This window comes from Acyrthosiphon pisum, chromosome A2 (genome assembly GCF_005508785.2).
Source record: "Acyrthosiphon pisum isolate AL4f chromosome A2, pea_aphid_22Mar2018_4r6ur, whole genome shotgun sequence".
Taxonomy (NCBI): domain Eukaryota; kingdom Metazoa; phylum Arthropoda; class Insecta; order Hemiptera; family Aphididae; genus Acyrthosiphon; species Acyrthosiphon pisum.
This window is the reverse complement of record NC_042495.1, coordinates 59,069,955-59,089,649: the sequence shown is the minus strand read 5'-3', so window position 1 is coordinate 59,089,649 and position 19,695 is coordinate 59,069,955. Positions and strand designations below refer to the sequence as shown.

At 30.0% G+C, this 19,695-nt stretch overlaps 1 protein-coding gene across 4 annotated transcripts in view; it reads left to right on the top strand.

Moving 5' to 3' along the window:
• LOC100158802 (sodium channel protein para) overlaps positions 1-19,695 on the top strand; it is a 65,962-nt gene that overhangs the window by 44,278 nt on the left and 1,989 nt on the right. Inside the window, exons 2-23 of one of the 4 annotated variants that reach the window (XM_016804578.2) lie at positions 3,249-3,342; positions 3,549-3,777; positions 4,028-4,060; positions 6,892-7,047; positions 7,277-7,482; positions 7,996-8,124; positions 8,734-8,825; positions 8,948-9,160; positions 9,231-9,297; positions 9,397-9,541; positions 9,760-9,924; positions 9,993-10,274; positions 10,664-10,807; positions 11,309-11,557; positions 11,671-11,767; positions 12,210-12,278; positions 16,260-16,540; positions 16,682-16,855; positions 16,942-17,104; positions 17,169-17,356; positions 17,906-18,110; positions 18,649-18,771. In XM_016804578.2, coding sequence (XP_016660067.1) covers positions 3,625-3,777; positions 4,028-4,060; positions 6,892-7,047; positions 7,277-7,482; positions 7,996-8,124; positions 8,734-8,825; positions 8,948-9,160; positions 9,231-9,297; positions 9,397-9,541; positions 9,760-9,924; positions 9,993-10,274; positions 10,664-10,807; positions 11,309-11,557; positions 11,671-11,767; positions 12,210-12,278; positions 16,260-16,540; positions 16,682-16,855; positions 16,942-17,104; positions 17,169-17,356; positions 17,906-18,110; positions 18,649-18,771 — 3,334 coding nt within the window. In that variant the 5' untranslated portion in view covers positions 3,249-3,342; positions 3,549-3,624. Of the gene's footprint in view, positions 1-3,248; positions 3,343-3,548; positions 3,778-4,027; positions 4,061-6,891; positions 7,048-7,276; positions 7,483-7,995; positions 8,125-8,733; positions 8,826-8,947; positions 9,161-9,230; positions 9,298-9,396; positions 9,542-9,759; positions 9,925-9,992; positions 10,275-10,663; positions 10,808-11,308; positions 11,558-11,670; positions 11,768-12,209; positions 12,279-16,232; positions 16,541-16,681; positions 16,856-16,941; positions 17,105-17,168; positions 17,357-17,905; positions 18,111-18,648; positions 18,772-19,695 lie in introns of those variants that run through there. The other 3 variants (XM_016804577.2, XM_029490267.1, XM_029490266.1) reach the window with 3 other exon arrangements.

The following is a 19,695-nucleotide window of genomic DNA, read 5'->3' as shown; positions in this document are numbered from 1 at the left end:
AAATCAGGAGAGAAAAGCAAGGGAAAAAAACGTATTATTATTATTTCAATTTATTTCAATATTAGTAATACGGTCTTAATTGGAAATCGCTTAAATCTAAATGTCATTAAAAATAGTAAATATATTTAAAAAAAACTGGTTTGGGCACGAAAGTTCCCGTTATTCCCTATTTTGTATTTTTTGTTAAGACAATTACCCACTTTTTTTTTAGATTTACAAACTTTTCCACCACAAAGTACCATCTATATTCACTTTTCTTTAAAAGAAAGATGTAGAAGTAGCAAACTAACTTCTCTAAAAAGTAAAAGGTGATGAGTCACAAAAAAATACACACATCATTTTAAAATGATAAAATATATATTATAACGATCACTCGGAATGTAAAATGTTCTAGAATTATTTAACGAAGGATATTTAAATAATAATTAACATATTCTTATAAAAATGATGTTGTTGTACTGTATGAAATAGAACTCGTCATTAGATAATAATATATTTTATTGAAAATATATTGCTGTAATGTGCTTTTAGTTTTGAAATTTAGTAGCCCGTGGAAATAATATGAAGTATATATTGTGCTCATTCTCCTTGGTAGTTTATGTAATAATTCATCCGTTATATTAACGATTTTTCTTTTGCTCATGAACAACTTTACAACAGAATAATAATAAGAGCACATCGTATAATGTAATTGTTCTAAAAAGTAAAAACTATTACAATTGTTATTTTTTTTAAATGTTTATTTTAAATCCATTGTCGATATTTATACGTACCTATGCATTTATGCAATAGTTTCTTACATTATTTGTATGTTTAATGTTCAATCTATAATATTCTAGAATACCGCGTACCACGATACTTCTTACATATCAATACCAGCAAATTAATATAATAGATTAGATATTTTGTTAGAGCCAATACATCAGTTGTATATTTAGCATGTACACCATGTTCAATAATGAATGGATTGTACAAAAAAGGTAAAAATTATACAAAAAAAAAAAGTCCCCGCGTAGTCGTGTCATATTCATATGTTATAAATCCTCTCCAAACAAATGATAAAGCTCTCAATGAAATATTCACTTAGCATTGTATACTTTTGTAACGCATATAATTCGAGTGCGCAAGGACAAAGCCAATTGTTTATACCCGCAAGTATACACGCCCTCTTCAACCAACCTTAGAAATGTAATAAAACTGTTAGAAATAATCAATAAACATTTTAGAAAATATATAATATTAGTTTCGTTCCGGAGTAGATACATGCATGTATTGTACATATACGATAGTACTTTCCCGTGTTTTTTTGTGTATATACATTCATAAATAACGTACCTCTGTATTATATGTATTGTTATGATATACACACGAGTATATTTTATTCGTACAATTCTTGAGCAAAAAGAAGTACTTTATTGTTATTGGTTCGTTTATTGTACGTAGGGTACATAGAGTTCACGATGTTTTCATGAAAGTGACAACGATTCCTCTGGGAACATTTAGACCGACAAATAATATTACGGAAATAGACAACAAGCTTGGTATACGGACAATAAATGAATGAAATATGATAATAATTATAATTATTAATATGATAATATCATTAATGGTTGTGAATTTTGTTATAATATTTTAATAATCATAGTAAAATCGTAGGTAGGTACATGTCGTATGCATCAATAGAAACGAGTAAATGACAATAGTAAGGTACCATTCAACAATGTTCTTATATTATTATTATTATTATTATTATTATATTTCTATAGATTAATCCAACATTTACTCAAAAATGACAAGAATTTGAAAAGTTTCCATTTGTAAATTTATATTTTAGATTCTGAGTGGAGCTAGGAAGCTAGTGGTTTTACAATGATTTTTATTTTTTATTTTTATCCTGTAAACAAAATAACCAGAAGGAGTCCTTCAACTTCAACATATAGTATCTTATCTTTTAGCAAATTGGACCAAGATGCTACTTTAAACGGGTCATTTTTCGATTTTCTTTATCGTTTTTAACGCTACGGGAAAAACGACCAACATTTATTTTTCTAACACTTTGTTTATCACAATGGAAACGAATAAAATTTAAAAACTACCTGATCCTTGTAGGTATATTATATGCAATTAATAGTTACTTAATAGTTATTAATACAATGTCATATTTATGATTCATACATTTTCTTTCGTCCACTCAGAATCGTTTTTAATCGAATGCATTCATTGCATTCAAATCCAATTCTGTAATAATACACTATCCTGTCCGAGGACCGAAGGGACGATGGAAAAACTTCCACCACCGCTGACCTACTCCACCCCGCTGCACTTACCCCTTTTTTTAAATTTATTTGTTTTATGAAAGTTTGCAAAAAACTATTGTTATTGCAAATAATTTCTCATACTAAATATAATTACTTATATAAATTGTAAGAATACGTACATAAGTACATAACCTATAGGTAGATATTTCAAAGATAATATTATGCTAAATAGCCAGAGGTAATTTTTTACTCGTTTACTACGGGTAAGACATAATTTCAAGACTTTCGAACGACAATCGTGTCATAAAGTTTAAAATTAGGTGTAGTGACCTTTTTTTTTTACACAACACAATAATTACGTATGCGGATAAAGTACTTGGTTAAGGCGAGACCTCGTAGAGTTTCGGGTCAACAACCTTTTTCTCTCCCTTTCTTGGTAGTCACATCTGTCTATCTCTCTTTTTCCACCACTGATACTTCTCCCTTTATATTATGCTACTTTTTTACCTACGTTTCACCCTGTATCGTCGTTTCATTCTACTTCTGATATTATTACTGTATAGTGTACGATTAGGCAGAACAGAAATCGATGTTTGCTACGTCTTGCCCGAATGCATTTAATTTAACACAACCCGGTCATAATATATTTATCGTATAACGTGTAATTTTCGAGATATGATACTTAAAATAAAAATTAAAAATTAAATAAAAACCTATTAATGAATGAAATTGAATTTGTATGTGTTTAATAACGATTATTAAACAGAAATCTGTGGCATACTTTTCAGAGTCAAAATTTTACTATAATCCATTTATTTATTTGTCCGGAAGATAGTTATATTATTATAAATTATAAAAAAAATATTAAAACTTTAATAATTATTGTTAATCATTTATTATTTTTTAAATTTAAATTAAGTTATCATAATTCATAAATATAATTGTGTGTACTTATATGTCTTAATCTAAATTTATTATATGTATTTTCAGATTGTCAAGTGTACAAACCCTGCTCAAACTGTCTTGTTTAAGGGATGTATCCAAAATAGAGCGCCACAGGTGCCATTTTCCGGATGGACGAGAGGTACTTAAATAATAATATTATATCCTATAATAACTATAAAAATGGAAAATTAAAAAATAAAATATCACTTTTATCGATTGAAAACCACTTTCATAATTAATGACAAAAAACTAGTTCATATTTGGGTCCCAAAATATATATTTTACCGTACAATTAAAAATGTGTCAATTAATTATTGATTCGATCACTTTATATTATTCTTTCAGAGGGTTAACGTGCTTGAGCCCTCTCCAGCAGTCCGGAGGGGGCAGGCCGACGAGGGTATAAGAGGTGCACTCGACCATGTCCATTGCTGACACCGATTCTTCATTCTCCAGTGAAGAAAAAAGCCTATTCCGTCCGTTCACCCGTGAATCACTGAGGGCCATCGAACAGCGCATAGCTGAAGACCATGCTAAACAGAAAGAACTTGAGGAAAAAAGAGCTGAAGGGGAGGTGAGTTTGGTTGAACTCTGGCCAAGTCGGCCAGAGTCCATCCCACGTTCTCGTCGTTAAATTTTGACCCTACCACCATATTTTTGGAAGTGTAATTTATAGCCGAACACTTTTTGACGTCCAAAATAAAACTACAATTAGCTTTAAATGTGATTTAAATGTGGAATTTAAGACAGAACTAGTGTATATCTGTGCCAAGTTCTGGAAACGATCTAATCTTAATGTTGTTTGTTTTATTATTTGACAACAGCCCTTGCCATGGAAGAGAAATAAAAATAAAGACGTAAGCAAGTAGAAAAAATATAGCGGAAATACTTATAGTTAGGCCACAAACTAGGCTAGAATTCATACATTTATCATATCTTAGGATATATTATGTATATATATTATACATTATACATTTATTATACTGTTACCATGTACATAATACGTACTAATTTACTTGCTACTTAATATTTTTAGCAAATGTACAAAAAGCATGTCATCACATAAATTCTTAGTATCACATAACATAATGTCAAAGTAATTAATATATCTAAATTAGGTATGTATAGTTTCATGAATCATGAACATGAGCTTAACAAGCAAAAAGTCTGTTATAGAAAATATATATTTAAATATATTGGTATATACCTATATTATATTGTAATGTAAATTTAGTTAGGTCTGTATAATAATATTAAAGTAGTTATTGTAATTTATTAAGGCGCATATATTTATAGTTATAGTAGTTCCTAGAATAGTTATCGCTAGACTAAACGCAAGTTAGCACTTTCAAAATAAAAGGAATGACCTAAACTATTATAGTTATATTACACTAAAATGCCATAATATTGATTATTAATAAATTAAGCTGATTAATTACCTAAACTTGATTAATAAACTTATCGAGGAATAACTCATTAACTGAGGATTATTCATATATGTAAAGTGGTTGGACCATATTAAGTGTTTGTATCAACATTGATCATCAGGCCAAGGAAAATAAAAACAGTCATATTATAGAAAATCGATGATTTAATTGTATGTTCAAATTGTATTATTCATTATTATTTTATTGATAAATATAATATAGAAATTAAATCTTAATTATATTAATCTAACAGTTTCGACGGAATTTAAAAGCTAATAATAATATACAATATAATAATACCTATATAGTACTTTATAGGGGATACTAATTTAAATCACTGTTCAAGGTTTTTATAAAAATGTCAAATTATACTTAAAACACAGTACCTAGTATGATAAAAAATAATTGAATTGCATAAAATGTATTTAAAATTAGTTATTTTTTTTATTTGTGTGGATACACATTTTAATAGGTCAATTTTCGTTTGCTAAATATAATTTAGTCTAATACATTTAACGTTAACCATACAATTATGTCTAATTTAGTTTTTCTGTGAAAAAAATTCCAATTAATTAACATTTAACAAATTTACATAGGTACTTATAGATAGTAAATATAACTCACATACATGAGTTCAACAATTTTTTCTATCCATATTCATGCTACTTGTGCAATTAACTACATCCTAAGATGCATTTAAAGAGTTTGTGTAGCTAACTAATATAAGAAAACCTAATAACAACACAAGTTTACAGTACATGAATAGTATGACTGTTGTTTAAATTACTTTCATTAACTTTCAAAATATAACTTAATATAAACATTTGATGGTTAAACAAACTTATGATGTTTGTTTTTGTATGAGAACAAAACATTTTGTTTCTTATCATTCTCCTAGGAAAAATGTGTTTTTTTTTTTAATTTTCTATATTATTTACAAAACAATGACATATGCTGCTTATCTATATCAACCTATCTGAACGGTTTTAATTAAATGCGGTGTTTGAAAAAATGAAAAACCCACGTTTAATTAATACCTCATCTGCATTAAATCGATTGCGCCTACTCTGCAATAAAAAATGTTCACGGCCTTTAATAACTGGAATATACGGACTACAATGTGGCTTGTGCTGTAATAATAGGAGTGCATTGTATTCTACGCCGATCCGGTGTACTATGGTGTACCAGGTGATGACGTGAACAAATTGCGTTCGCATTGTGGTCGAACACAATGAGGTGCAACTTAACATGACAAAACCATGTCGTATCAAATCAGTTAAATATCGCATAAAATGTATACGGCCGACACGACGTGCGTAATTATAATGTCAAAGTGCATTGTGAATTGCGGTCGTTGGGCTGTCCATATTATATAATTCACATAGGTATTATTATAGGTACATACCTACGATGTACATTACGCACGTGCTTAGAAAATGAATATTATTAATAAGTTATTGACACCGATTTTACATTTAGAACGTTTCAACATTATTTCAATATACACCCGCATACCTATAACTACATTATGCCACACACGAGTGGTCGTCATATTTTGGTAGAAATGGTCTCACAGATAATATTAAAAATATGAATAATTGACTAGTCATTGACTATGAACCATTATATTTGATGAAGTTAAACTCTTTAAAATTATATCCAGTAAGTTAGGTGAACAACATATCGTCTGAAAAACATTATAATATACGGAAAAACACATCACGGGCGATCACCGATACCGATGACCACAGAGTAGTTCACTAAATGTATTATTATATTATTATCCAAAGTCAGAAAGTAGATGAAATCTGAAATAATTTTGACACTTACAAGTGTATCGTACCTACCTATACAGAATAAAATTATAAATATTTTTAGGTGGTTAAAAAAATACTAAGTTTGGTGGCACGCCACCCACACGTGGGAATCCCTCTTCAAACAATCATAACTCCTCCATCTAGTTTTTCCTTTGATCTGTACACAAGTGTCCACAACATTACATAATATCATCAACTATTATAATTTATAATACAACACGCTAAAACATCAAGTATAATAGTCGCTGCATCGTCGTATAACTTGCAATATTATTATATAGGTAGTATTATTAGTTGATATCATTATTAATATTATCATACTACTATATTATAACAATAGCGCTATTATATAGTCATGCGAACGCCGTTTGGTCGGGTTTCACCGGTGAAACTCGCCGGTGGTTCAGTGTAAGCTCGACAGTCGTACAACTCTGCTGTTAACAGGTTCGGTATGAGGACGAGGACGAAGATGAAGGTCCCCAGCCGGACGCGACTCTGGAACAAGGAGCTCCGTTGCCGGTCCGTTTGGTCGGCACGTTTCCACCGGAATTAGCGTCCGTACCGCTCGAGGATATCGACCCTTACTATCACAATCAAAAAGTAAGTACGGGCCAGGTTTACGCCATCTTGTAAGTCTCCACCGCCGCGGAAGGCCGTTCTCGGTCTCGGTCAGCGGTGGCGACGGCCGTGGCAGAGCGGTCGCTCCAAGTGAATAAAATTCCTACGTCATAATGACGTCATGTATACATACTTTAAATACCGTCATGGTGTCATGCCGTTGTCAAAAACGAACGTCCATCATTTTTTTGTTTTGTTTTTATTTTCGCAGACTTTTGTAGTTATTAGCAAAGGAAAAGATATCTTCAGGTTCAGCGCCACCGACGGCCTCTGGGCACTCGACCCCTTCAACCCTATCCGCCGGGTGGCTATTTACATATTAGTCCACCCGATATTTTCTGTAACAATCATCACTACTATACTTACAAACTGTGTGTTCATGATAATGCCCCCAACTCCAACTATTGAAGCGTCTGAGTAAGTCTATCAATAATAGTAAAACTTTTTTTATCGAATTCTTACTGTCTATTTGTTTAATTTTTGTTTTTGTTTTAATTTAATTTTTTATTATTATTGTTATTGTTATTGTCATTATTATTATTATCATTATTATTATTAGGTATTATTATTATTATTATTGTTATTATTACTATTATTGTTATTGTTATTAAATCCTATTATAATATCTAACGTTTCACACATATATTATGTTCCAATTTATAATCTTATTCAACCTTAGGTTTATATTATATTTTATTAGAAATTACCGAAATTTATATAATTAATGATTATTATTATTATTATTATTATTATTATTATTATTATTATTATTATTATTATTATACGTTAGTGAGTCTTAGCTTATACATACTAGATCGCTAGCGAACTTGGTAAATTGTTGAGGATAGTGTTATTATGTGTATATGTAGCGATAGGATGATTATTGATTTTTATAATTTATGTTTTATATTGTAATCTAATCGTTTCCAGAGTAATATTTACCGGCATCTACACATTCGAATCGGCTGTGAAAGTAATGGCCCGAGGTTTCATATTAGAACACTTCACCTATCTTAGAGATGCATGGAATTGGCTAGACTTCATTGTTATTGCATTAGCGTGAGTAGTAGAAGTAGATTTGTAGATACCGTTATTAGGGCGATATAACCACAATTGAAGATATAATGTATTTGTGTTTTTGGTAATGAAATGGGGAGGGGGTTATGGTTGGCAGGGTGCTGTATACGATAAAATCAAATTCTAGTTTATTCACTTACAACAGAAAAAAAAAAATTCTATCATTGAAAATGGGAAATTAAATTTTTGTTTTATTTTGTGTACCTAGGTACCTATGCTATTAATGTCTATAGACGTATATGTCGATACATTATTATTGTTTTTGTATCGAATTTCAAAATATATATATATTTTGTTTATAGTTTAGTGTAATCGTTTTACTCGGAATTTAGACCTATAGCCGATACTATTTAGAATCGGGTTTTAAATTAAACATAGCCATATTAAAATACATATGTTTATACATATTAATATATTATATTTACATACATATATAGTATACATTATTGTTATTTAACTAGCATACTTAGTTTATAGCCCTTTGTTTTAGAAGGTAGGTTTAAATATTTTGTGGACTATCGGTATCCAAATTAACTAGTACAATATAATAACTTAATTATAGCATGTGTAGTTAAATATTGTAATTTTCAGTTACGTTACTATGGGTATAGAACTTGGAAATTTAGCGGTTCTTCGAACATTTCGAGTACTGCGAGCGCTCAAAACTGTAGCCATTGTGCCTGGTAAATATAAAACGATATAATTATATTATACTAACATGCATATTTGGCCTTATATTCATATTGTATATACAAATACTATGATTGAATTAAAGATGTAAGATTTTGATGATTTAATATTTTAGGATTAAAGACTATCGTTGGAGCTGTGATAGAATCCGTGAAAAATCTCAGGGATGTCATTATATTAACAATATTTTCACTATCTGTGTTCGCATTACTGGGATTACAAATTTATATGGGCGTGTTAACACAAAAATGTATAAAGTATTTTCCCACTGACGGTTCAGCTGGAAATTTAACCAATGAAAATTGGGTTGCCTTCATGTCGAATAAATGTATGTAAACATTTTGCCATTAGTTATTTAAGTATAATGTAATAATTATAATGTTATTCGTGTGTTTCAGCAAATTGGCAGCCCGGTAAAGAGGAACCAGAAGATTATCCATTATGTGGGAACGGTACAGGCGCTGGGTGAGTCATAGTTATTTATAAGATAACAAATGTTAGGTAGATATATTCATAATTTAGATTGTAGTTATAATTCGTTTGTTTTTTTTACTATGTATTTAGTCAATGCGATGAAGGTTATATGTGTATCCAAGGTTTTGGAATGAATCCTAATTATGGATATACAAGTTTTGATACATTTGCATGGGCTTTACTGTCGGCATTTAGATTAATGACTCAAGACAACTGGGAAGCATTATACCAACAGGTACTTGACGTTGGCAGATTATGTTATTATTGTTGTTTATACATGAGTATTGTAATTGATGTGGATATTAATTGTATCCATTATATATTTTAGGTATATAAATATTTTATATTACATATTATATTTTTAATTACAAGAACCTACCACGTATTGTTATATTATACGTATAACGTACTAATATTTTATCTTCTAAAAAGTTATAAAATGTTCATATCTAGGTGTTAAGAGCCGCTGGACCATGGCATATGTTCTTCTTCATTGTGATTATATTCCTCGGTTCGTTTTATCTTGTCAATTTGATATTAGCTATCGTAGCGATGTCGTACGATGAGTTGCAGAAAAAAGCGGAAGAAGAAGAGGCAGCCGAGGAAGAAGCGATCAGGGTGAGTTGTTCGCTATCGAATTGGCCGTCCAAATGTGTAATAATCAACGTGCTTTGTGTTGCATGCAGGAAGCGGAACAAGCAGCTAAAGACAGGGAAGTCCGGAGGCAAGCTCACGAGGAAAGAGTGGCGGAGCGTGCGGAGAGAGCGCGGCACGTCACCCAACATCCGAAATCGCCTTCGGACTTTTCGTGCCAAAGCTACGACAATATGTTTACCAGTGGCCAAGACCGGGGAATGGGTAACGATCATCACCGAGAGAAAATGAGCCTGCGATCGGTGTCAATCACGAGCCATGACAAACACTCGGACACCGGGAGTGTGGACAGGCAGAGTGGCAAAACAAGAAAAGTACGTCCCTGTGCACGACTCTGGGTCGCTATGTCTTAAACGCAGTGTTTGGAAAAACTCAACGATGAATTTTTTTTTTTTTAATCATTGAGTATGATAATTGATTACCAATACTATTACAAGTATTTTTCTTAGTCTAATTTATTTTAGGTGTATTTATTTTAACATAAATAATAGTATTTATAAACGCAATGAATGTTTATTATTCATAATGTATGTAATCAATATATTATAATTTATTGAAATTTAATAAAATATGTAAATAATATATATAATATTTATAAGCTTAGATCATTAGTTAACAAATAGAGTTTTTTTTTCCCAGCACTGCAGTTATACGGCCAAATATTTTTTCCAACTTATTCATCACATTTTTGTTTTAATTCCAGGCCAGTCTCAGCCTGCCGGGATCGCCGTTCAACATCCGACGGGCATCACGTGGTAGCCACCAACTGTCTCACCGAAACGGTAGACCTAGGTTCACCGGAGCGGATACCAAGCCGTTGGTCTTAAACACGTTACTTGACGCGGAGGTAAGTGCGAAAGATAATCCGAAACTCTGACACGCTGTCTCAAATCTACGTTGTCTGACTAGAATACGACTGTCGAAGTGGCGCATCCACGGAGGGGGGAGCTTTGGGACTAAAGCCTCCCCAAAAACTATTTTTATATTACATTATACATTATTATAGTATATTATTTTGTCACAAATATATTTACAATGATGATGGTTTTATTTTTCTAATTTGATTATTAAATTGGTCACAGATTAAGAGTTGTACATGTTAAGATTTTTTTGTGGCGATTGCTGTTCAATTATTTCGTTGAACATTATTTTTAGATTTATAATATACTGGTGGTTAGGTCGGATGGTCGTAGGCAATAAAAATAATTATTACTGTCTACTACTGTCAATGTCATAAAAGTCAAATTAGTGGTAATTGCCCTGTATTTGTATGTAAGGGGAAGTAGGAAAATCTATCAGTCCCCCTCGTTCCCCCCGAACATAAAATCTTTAGTCCTGAAACTTTCAGGAACACTTGCCGTACGCCGACGACTCGAACGCAGTGACGCCCATGAGCGAAGAAAATGGCGCCATCATCGTGCCCGTGTCATACGCGAACTTCGGTTCGAGGCACAGCAGTTACACGTCACACACGTCCCGAATTACGTATACGTCGCACGCGGATCTGTTCAAACCACCCATGACCAAGGAGAGGCAGCTCAGGTCGCGGTCGGCCAGAAACTATTTCAACCCATCAGATCAGAGATACAACCGAGATGTAAGGCACCCATATTATAGTAGTAACAGTAGTGATACGGTCATGCTTACACGTGCGTAATGCTATTATAATACCTACCAGCAAGTAACAACTGACCATGCATTGGGTTTCAGGACGATTACGATTCGAGTTCCATGTCTAAATCGAAACAACAAGTCGACGAGTGTGGGTACAACGATTCGCAAAAGCACACGGTTGTCGACATGAGAGGTAAACATATCGTGTCATAAAAGTTATGTTGTATATCATTATACGCACAGGAAGTTAAAATGTCACAAAGTAATAATACTAATGATGATGATAAGCAGCTTACATTATTATTGAATAGTGTCTCAAAAATTATTTTCTCATTTATTAGTTCATTCATTAAAATGTGAAACTATTTAGTATCAAACTATATCTATCACTTATTTTAATAATTGAAATGTTTATTTGCGGCTTATAACTTTTTAAAACTGTGCATATTTAATTTATACTTATACATGTATAGGTACAACTTACATTTTACAAAGACTAAAGAGGTATAGCTCTCACTCTTTTTTCATTCCTAGACAAACGCCTGTACGGAGGTGATAGTGATACAATAATAATTATAATGATCTGCAGTGGTTATAATATATAGGTATTTATACAATATCGATCGTTGTTTCAGACGTGATGGTGTTGAACGATATCATCGAACAGGCAGCCGGACGTCAGAGTAGGGGTAGCGAAAAAGCAGGTATGCGCCAAACCAAATGGTTTACAATATTCTTGTTGTTTTTGTTGTCGTTGTTGAATGTGTATAATAATAATAATAATGTAATTACTTATGTCTTATGTTTATGTCGTACGCGTCGTGTTTGTGATAACGTAATACATGGCCCAAGACAAAAAAAAAAACGCTGTATAAACAATAAATTGCTATCACCCTGTATAGATTTGCATGTTAAAATATGTGCTCATACACTATATTATCTCTGTCGACACGATTTGTTGTCCTTCGCCGGACGCAGCACACTTCGTTCTGTTGGTTCATCTTATTTCAGGGATGGGCATGAAAGTATCTAGATACAACATATTAAATACCTAAATCAATATTTAAATTTAGATACAATTTAAATACATATATATTTCTTAATTACTATTTTAGAAAGTAAAATTGCTAAAATCTAAATTAATTCCATGTTATTTATTTATCTTAGTATAGTTTTTAGTTGTACATACTAAATACTTACTAATATGAATATTGCAGTCTATAAGTAACAATAATATTATTATCCCTGTTAGAAATCCAGATGGTGAAGTAATTCGGTACACGTAACCATTATATCTGCGATCAAGAATAATATGGTTTATTTTTTTGTTATAATGTTTTATGTTACATGGCTACTTAGTACTGATCACTTCAAAGTTCCGACTTTTTTAAACAAGTTTAGCGATTAATTCTATGATTTCGTAATCAGTTAGGGAAATAAAATGAAGAACATAGACAAACTATTTAAATAAATAATTAGTTTATTTGCATAATTCTGAAAAAAATTATTTTCGTTTGAATCAAATATTTAGACGCAATAAAATATAAGACATCCAAGAAAAATTATTTATATATCCACATACAAGATACTAGATAAGTTAGTTAAAATGTATCAATGATAAATATATTAGATACGCGTAGGTATTTGAAATACAGCCCATCCCTGTACAGCACACTCATCGTGCTCGCAAAAGAAAAAATTTCACGAACATGTGTGTGGTACAATATTATTATTATTATTATTATTAGACAAAAGGTGTTTTTATTATTTATTACTCTTAATATAACTATAATTGCTAATCAGTACTTTTGTCCGTGCATGACAGTATAATATGGCATTTAATTCTTCTCCTTCTTGAAATGAAACATAAAGATCCAAGAGTCTATGATCATATTAATATTTATGTGAACGTTAAATTATTGTTAGTTTATATCATAAAAAAAAAAATAACAACCTATCGCCTTTTTTTATTAATATATATCGTCTTACTACATTGGATTTGTATAATCTACCATGGAGTATAACATCACGTAGATTGATATTTTTTTAAATATGAATATCATCTTGGTAGTACTTATAGTTTGTATATTTTAACTTTATTTGGGTATATCAAGCTTACTACTATAGCTACTAATCAAGCTTCGTAATATATTTTATTTCACTTGTTTTGTGTATTATAATATATTATCAACCACATTTTATATGTAGATTGCATAAGATGATAATAGTTATGACTAGACAAATTGAATTGTTGTTATACAGTACTTAGATATTTTTATTGTAGTTAGAAATAATTATATAATATAATATAGTTAGGATAAATAACAATATAAGCAACGTATAAATAAATTATTATATTTCCATAAATAATTTTAAAAGCAGAATTGAGCTAGCCAACATTTTTATTCCTAAAATATTTAGGATCAATAAGAAGCAGTAACTCATTGAACATTTTTAAATGTTTAATAATTAAATCCACATTTACCTTTTTATAATATGTAATACAATACAAAATATTATAATATACATTATGAATTTTAATGTAGGTTATACAATCTCCAATATATATTAAACATGTTGAATATTATGAATGTAAAATATTATGATTTTTTTATAATATTATAATTGTTAATAAATATGTAACTATTCACGATTGTAATTTAATACAATTTAAGTTTCATCAATATTTTGAATGAATTTGATTGAGTGATTGACGAACATATTCTCATTATGAATTGCTAACTACTATTAAAGGTTAGTGTTTTAAAAATAATTCATAAATTCTAAATTGAACGCTTTTGTGAATTTGTCAATTTATTTACCCTACATTCCAATAACGTAAACCAGAGCACAAACATATTTACAGATAATTACATTATAAAAAACTTAATTTTAATTTTCAATAGTTGTATCCCAAATGTTTAATCAAACAATTTGCATTTACAACAAATGAAAGGAATCAATAGTTTTGTTTTTTTTTTTAACTTATACAATTATATTTTAAAACTTTCATAAAGTATATATGATTTCTCTAAAGATACTTTTACTAATAAGAGTATATACAATTGAGAAATGTCTAACAATATTAATATAGTAAGACATTAGCACTGCATTACAACTTCACTATTAATTACGTTGATTTATTTCTTTCCTAATTTTAAAACCAATTACTTAGATTATTATCACCAAATAGCTTTATTTATATTATAAAAGAATACAAAAATATTACATGAGTTGGTGTCATTAAACTAATCAAAGTACAAAGCGACAATCGTATACAAAATTATGACTTTTATAATTTATTTAATAATTCTATAGTAAAATGCTAAATACGTTTATTATTTTACCTATAATTATATTTTATTATATACGATGACGCAACCAAACATGTTTACTTTCTAAGTACATGTAAATTCGCTTAGAAGTTATTATATTTTATATTGTTCATACTGCACTTAAGTCAATTTATAAACATTTTATTAGCTTATATTTTTTAAAATACAATAATAATCTTGTAGAATCAATAAGTTTTCAAACGGACTTAATTCATTATTATTTTTTATATTTCACACGTGTGTTTGTAATATTTATCACTGGATGGCAAATTTATCTTTCAAAATTATATTTAATGTTACTACAATAATTCGCTTGTATGTAAATGATTTTAAAAAATAACATTCATACTCACATTTTTTTAGAAAACCTTTTGAGATTAAGAAAAGTTTTGATATACCTACCTTAAAGAAAAAGACTACATTAACCGGATTATGTTTTATTCTGACAATGGGTGTTCTATATATTTCCAAGTATTTTTTAAGCATAACCATAGGTATGATTACGGTAAAATCAGAAGCTACATGTGCTGCCTCTTCCATTTTCTAAAATCACCACTACGCCGGTCGATAGTAAAGAAAATATTTATATATTATAATAACAATTAATAGGTACTATATGTTCTAAAATTTAATTAGGTGATTTAAGTAGTACAAATTGTTTCACTTCAAATTATTACACCGAACCATTGGCCTTATGCAATGAAAAAAAGTTACTGATGAAAAAAAACCTTTGATCTAGTAAATTCACCCCTCAGAAAATAAGTTTGAGAATTACTATCTTTCTCCCACACCTTCTATTACAGTTTTTAAAACTAACAATTTTAATAGTACTGAACATTAAATGCTGCCTAGCTCAGCAGAAGAAACCTAGTCTATGTCTATGAGCGTAACACAGATGTATTTTTATTACAATTACAACATTATAAAAATTATGTTGAATGTTTTGAATTTATATCACTTTTACTAATTATTTAATATTTAATATTCTAAAATAAAAATTATTTCTGCATACAATAAAGTTCAAAGAATACATAATCAGGCTGTTCTAGGACGTTTTCAAATATTATAAGTTGAATTTTGTGGTTTTTATATTTTTAAAAGACTGAGTGTGGATTTAATAAATTATTTTTTTTTACAGACTCTTGAATAAGATATATATTAATATTATGATTAATATGAAAATGGTAAAATAAATTTTTATACTTTGAATTATGATGGAATAATATTTTATAAGCAATTAAAACAAAAAAGTGCTGAGATAGTAAATGTATGTTATATTAATAGTAATAACGGGGGGTACTCTCGTGGGTGTCTGGGGTACAGTGTCCACGGTGTACGTGTTTCCAACAGATGAAGATGCGGTAGATGGTGAGGATGAAGAGGAAGAAGACGAGGAACCTACTTTTCGGGAAAAGTTCCAAGTATGGTTATTGAAGTTCATTGACACGTTCTGTGTGTGGGACTGTGGATGGCCGTGGCTCAAGTTTCAGCAAGGACTCGCGTTCATAGTTTTCGATCCGTTTGTCGAACTCTACATCACGTTGTGTATTGTAGTCAACACGTTATTCATGGCACTCGATCATCATGAAATGGATCCCAAATTGGATTTCGTTCTCAACAAGGCCAATGTTGTAAGTATGACATTATGATATAAATCATAAAATGGCTATAAAGCAAAATTAACATAAAATGGTTGAAACTCGAAAGTGATAATAAATTAAGCTTACCAAATTTAATATTGAGTTTCCAACTAATTCCTAATTCGACTACAGTTTTTCAGTGCGACATTCGGCGTCGAAGCCGCTCTGAAACTGATGGCGATGAGTCCTAAATATTACTTCCAAATGGGCTGGAACATCTTTGACTTCATCATCGTAATTCTTTCCGTAGTAGAACTGCTCTCCGCGGGTTACCAAGGACTATCCGTATTACGTTCATTTCGTTTGGTAAGTATTTGTTGGTTTCTTATGGATACCGTATTGTGAAAAAATATAGTTACATTAAACAAATTTTTTGAAATGTTCAACTATAGCTTCGAGTATTTAAGTTGGCAAAATCTTGGCCAACATTGAATCTCTTAATATCCATAATGGGTCGAACCATCGGTGCTTTGGGTAACCTAACGTTTGTATTATGCATAATCATATTTATATTCGCCGTTATGGGTATGCAATTATTTGGAAAAAACTACACAGGTACCGTATAATATTTTCAAACACACAAATGAAAAAACACAAATGCAATTATATTTTTTTACAGAAAAAATGTACTTGTTCAAAGACCATGAGCTTCCCCGGTGGAACTTCACCGATTTTTTGCACTCGTTTATGATAGTATTTCGCGTATTATGTGGCGAATGGATCGAATCAATGTGGGACTGTTTACACGTTGGAGAACCAACGTGTATACCATTCTTCTTGGCTACCGTTGTCATCGGTAACCTTGTGGTATGTATAAGTACCATTTATACATAAATATGATATATTATGTACTACTCAGCCCAAGAATTTAGTAAGGCGGTGAAATACCATTGGAGTAGGTGTCAATTTTTTAGCAAGTTAGGGGTGGCAACATTACTCTAGAACCTACAACATATAACTATAGTCCATTATCATTCATTAATAAAATTAATGTCTCTTACATGAACATTTTTTATCATAGCAAATTCATATTATGTACAAGTTAGTAGTTACAATCTTATTGAATTTGTATAAAAATCTAATCAATTTTCTTTATAAAATATCCATATTTAATTTTTGGTATCATGTTCAGTGAAATATTATTGAAATTATATTCATATAGTACCCATGGCCACAACTCATAAATGGCATAAATATATAATTAAGTATCTGATAATAGTGATACTATAACCATAATAAAAGAACTAATATATATTATATACCTACTAGGTATAGTATTATAAAGTGGATCTGTAATATTGACAACAATATCTCAAAATATAAACGTCTATTGTTCAAATAAATGATTTGTTTCAGGTACTTAATCTTTTCTTGGCGTTGTTGCTGAGTAATTTTGGCTCGTCGAATTTATCAGTGCCTACGGCTGACAGCGACACAAACAAGATTACAGAAGCATTTGAACGTATTAGCCGATTCAATAAATGGGTGAAAACGCGTATAATGGACTTCCTCAAAGCACTCCGAGCGAAACTCACCAATCAGATATCGGTCCAGGCGTCAGGTGAGAAGTGCTTTAATCTTAGTTTGGACCAAGAATAAATTTATATTTCCCATTGAATGACAAAGTCATAATTATTTAAATTTCTTTTATCGGAACTCAACAGAATAAACAACGTATTTGATACTTATATAAATGTGTGTGCAATATGTATATGCGTGCATGTATTTTATATAGTATACACTATACACATCCCATTCTTACTCTAAAAACAGTATTTAATATTATTCATCTAATTAATAGTTAATTAATAATTGATAGATATTAATAAATAAAACACGACAGTTCTAAATCCATCTTAATAATAATTATAATAACATGCGTAACTTATATTTCATAATTAGCGAGTAAACGCATAACATATTGATAAAATATGTTTGCCAAATGTACATACTCTTAACCAATACGAACTTATGCACAATGTTTACACTGTGAATAAGATTATATTACACATTACACGTACTATAGTACTGTAGCAGTAGATATCAATACAAAGTTAATACTTATAAATTCTCTACGTTTGTGAATTCATCACTCATAGGTCGTGACAGAGATATTGACTTGCCTGCTGATGATACAATTGTAGATGTTATAGCGCCATTTAAAGATACTAAGGAACCAGTGGAGATGACAATTGGTGACGGGATGGAGTTCACAATTCCAGGTACTTTAACATAATTTAAAAAAATACTAAGTATGTTCCTTAATTTATTACCTCAATAATTTGTTGATAAATAAATAAAATAATTTATCAGTGCAAGTACAGTTCAAATTACTTGTTTTTAATATTGTATTTAACATAAAAGACATAAAGGGCAACTAAATTATTTTTTATTTTGGAACATTATTATAAAATAATAAATATAGTAGGTATGTATGTCAAATATATATATAAAAATTAAAATGTATAGTTCTGTGGCTTGATGAATGATTAGAGCCAATGTCACCTTTGGAAAAATTTGAGATCATTTGGATAATGTCATTAATATTAATTAATGTTACTTGTGCTAAAATGGACAATGTCTCTGATACAAAATGACCAAATTAATACATAGGTACATTGTCCATTTTTACTTTAAGAGATAGATGAGCATCAGTTTAGCAATATTATAGGTCTATATCGACATTGGCCACTATAGCTGTGACATTTGTCATTTCGAAATCAATCGATAATGCATATGACTATAATATATTTTAATGATTAAAAAAGTATTATTTTATATTTTAGTATTTTGCCAATGTTAGGTACCTAGGTATGGTAATAATAATATTTATTGTCTATCAAAAAGGCAAATATGAAAATAAGATTAATACATTTACAAGTTTCAAGAAATAAGAATAATTCATTAAATTAAAAATTTAAACAAATGTATTCATCAAAATTCCAAAACTTTAACGGAAAACACATAGCTGTTAGAATTTTTTTTCAAATTGGGCTATTTTAATTTCCTAACAATGATCTTTTTTCAAATTGACTCTTCTTGCAAACCAAGCCAAATAGTTATAATATATTTCTATAAAACGTAGATATAATCATTTTATGGAATTATATAAACGAAAAAAAGTTATGCTGTTTTGATAAAACCCT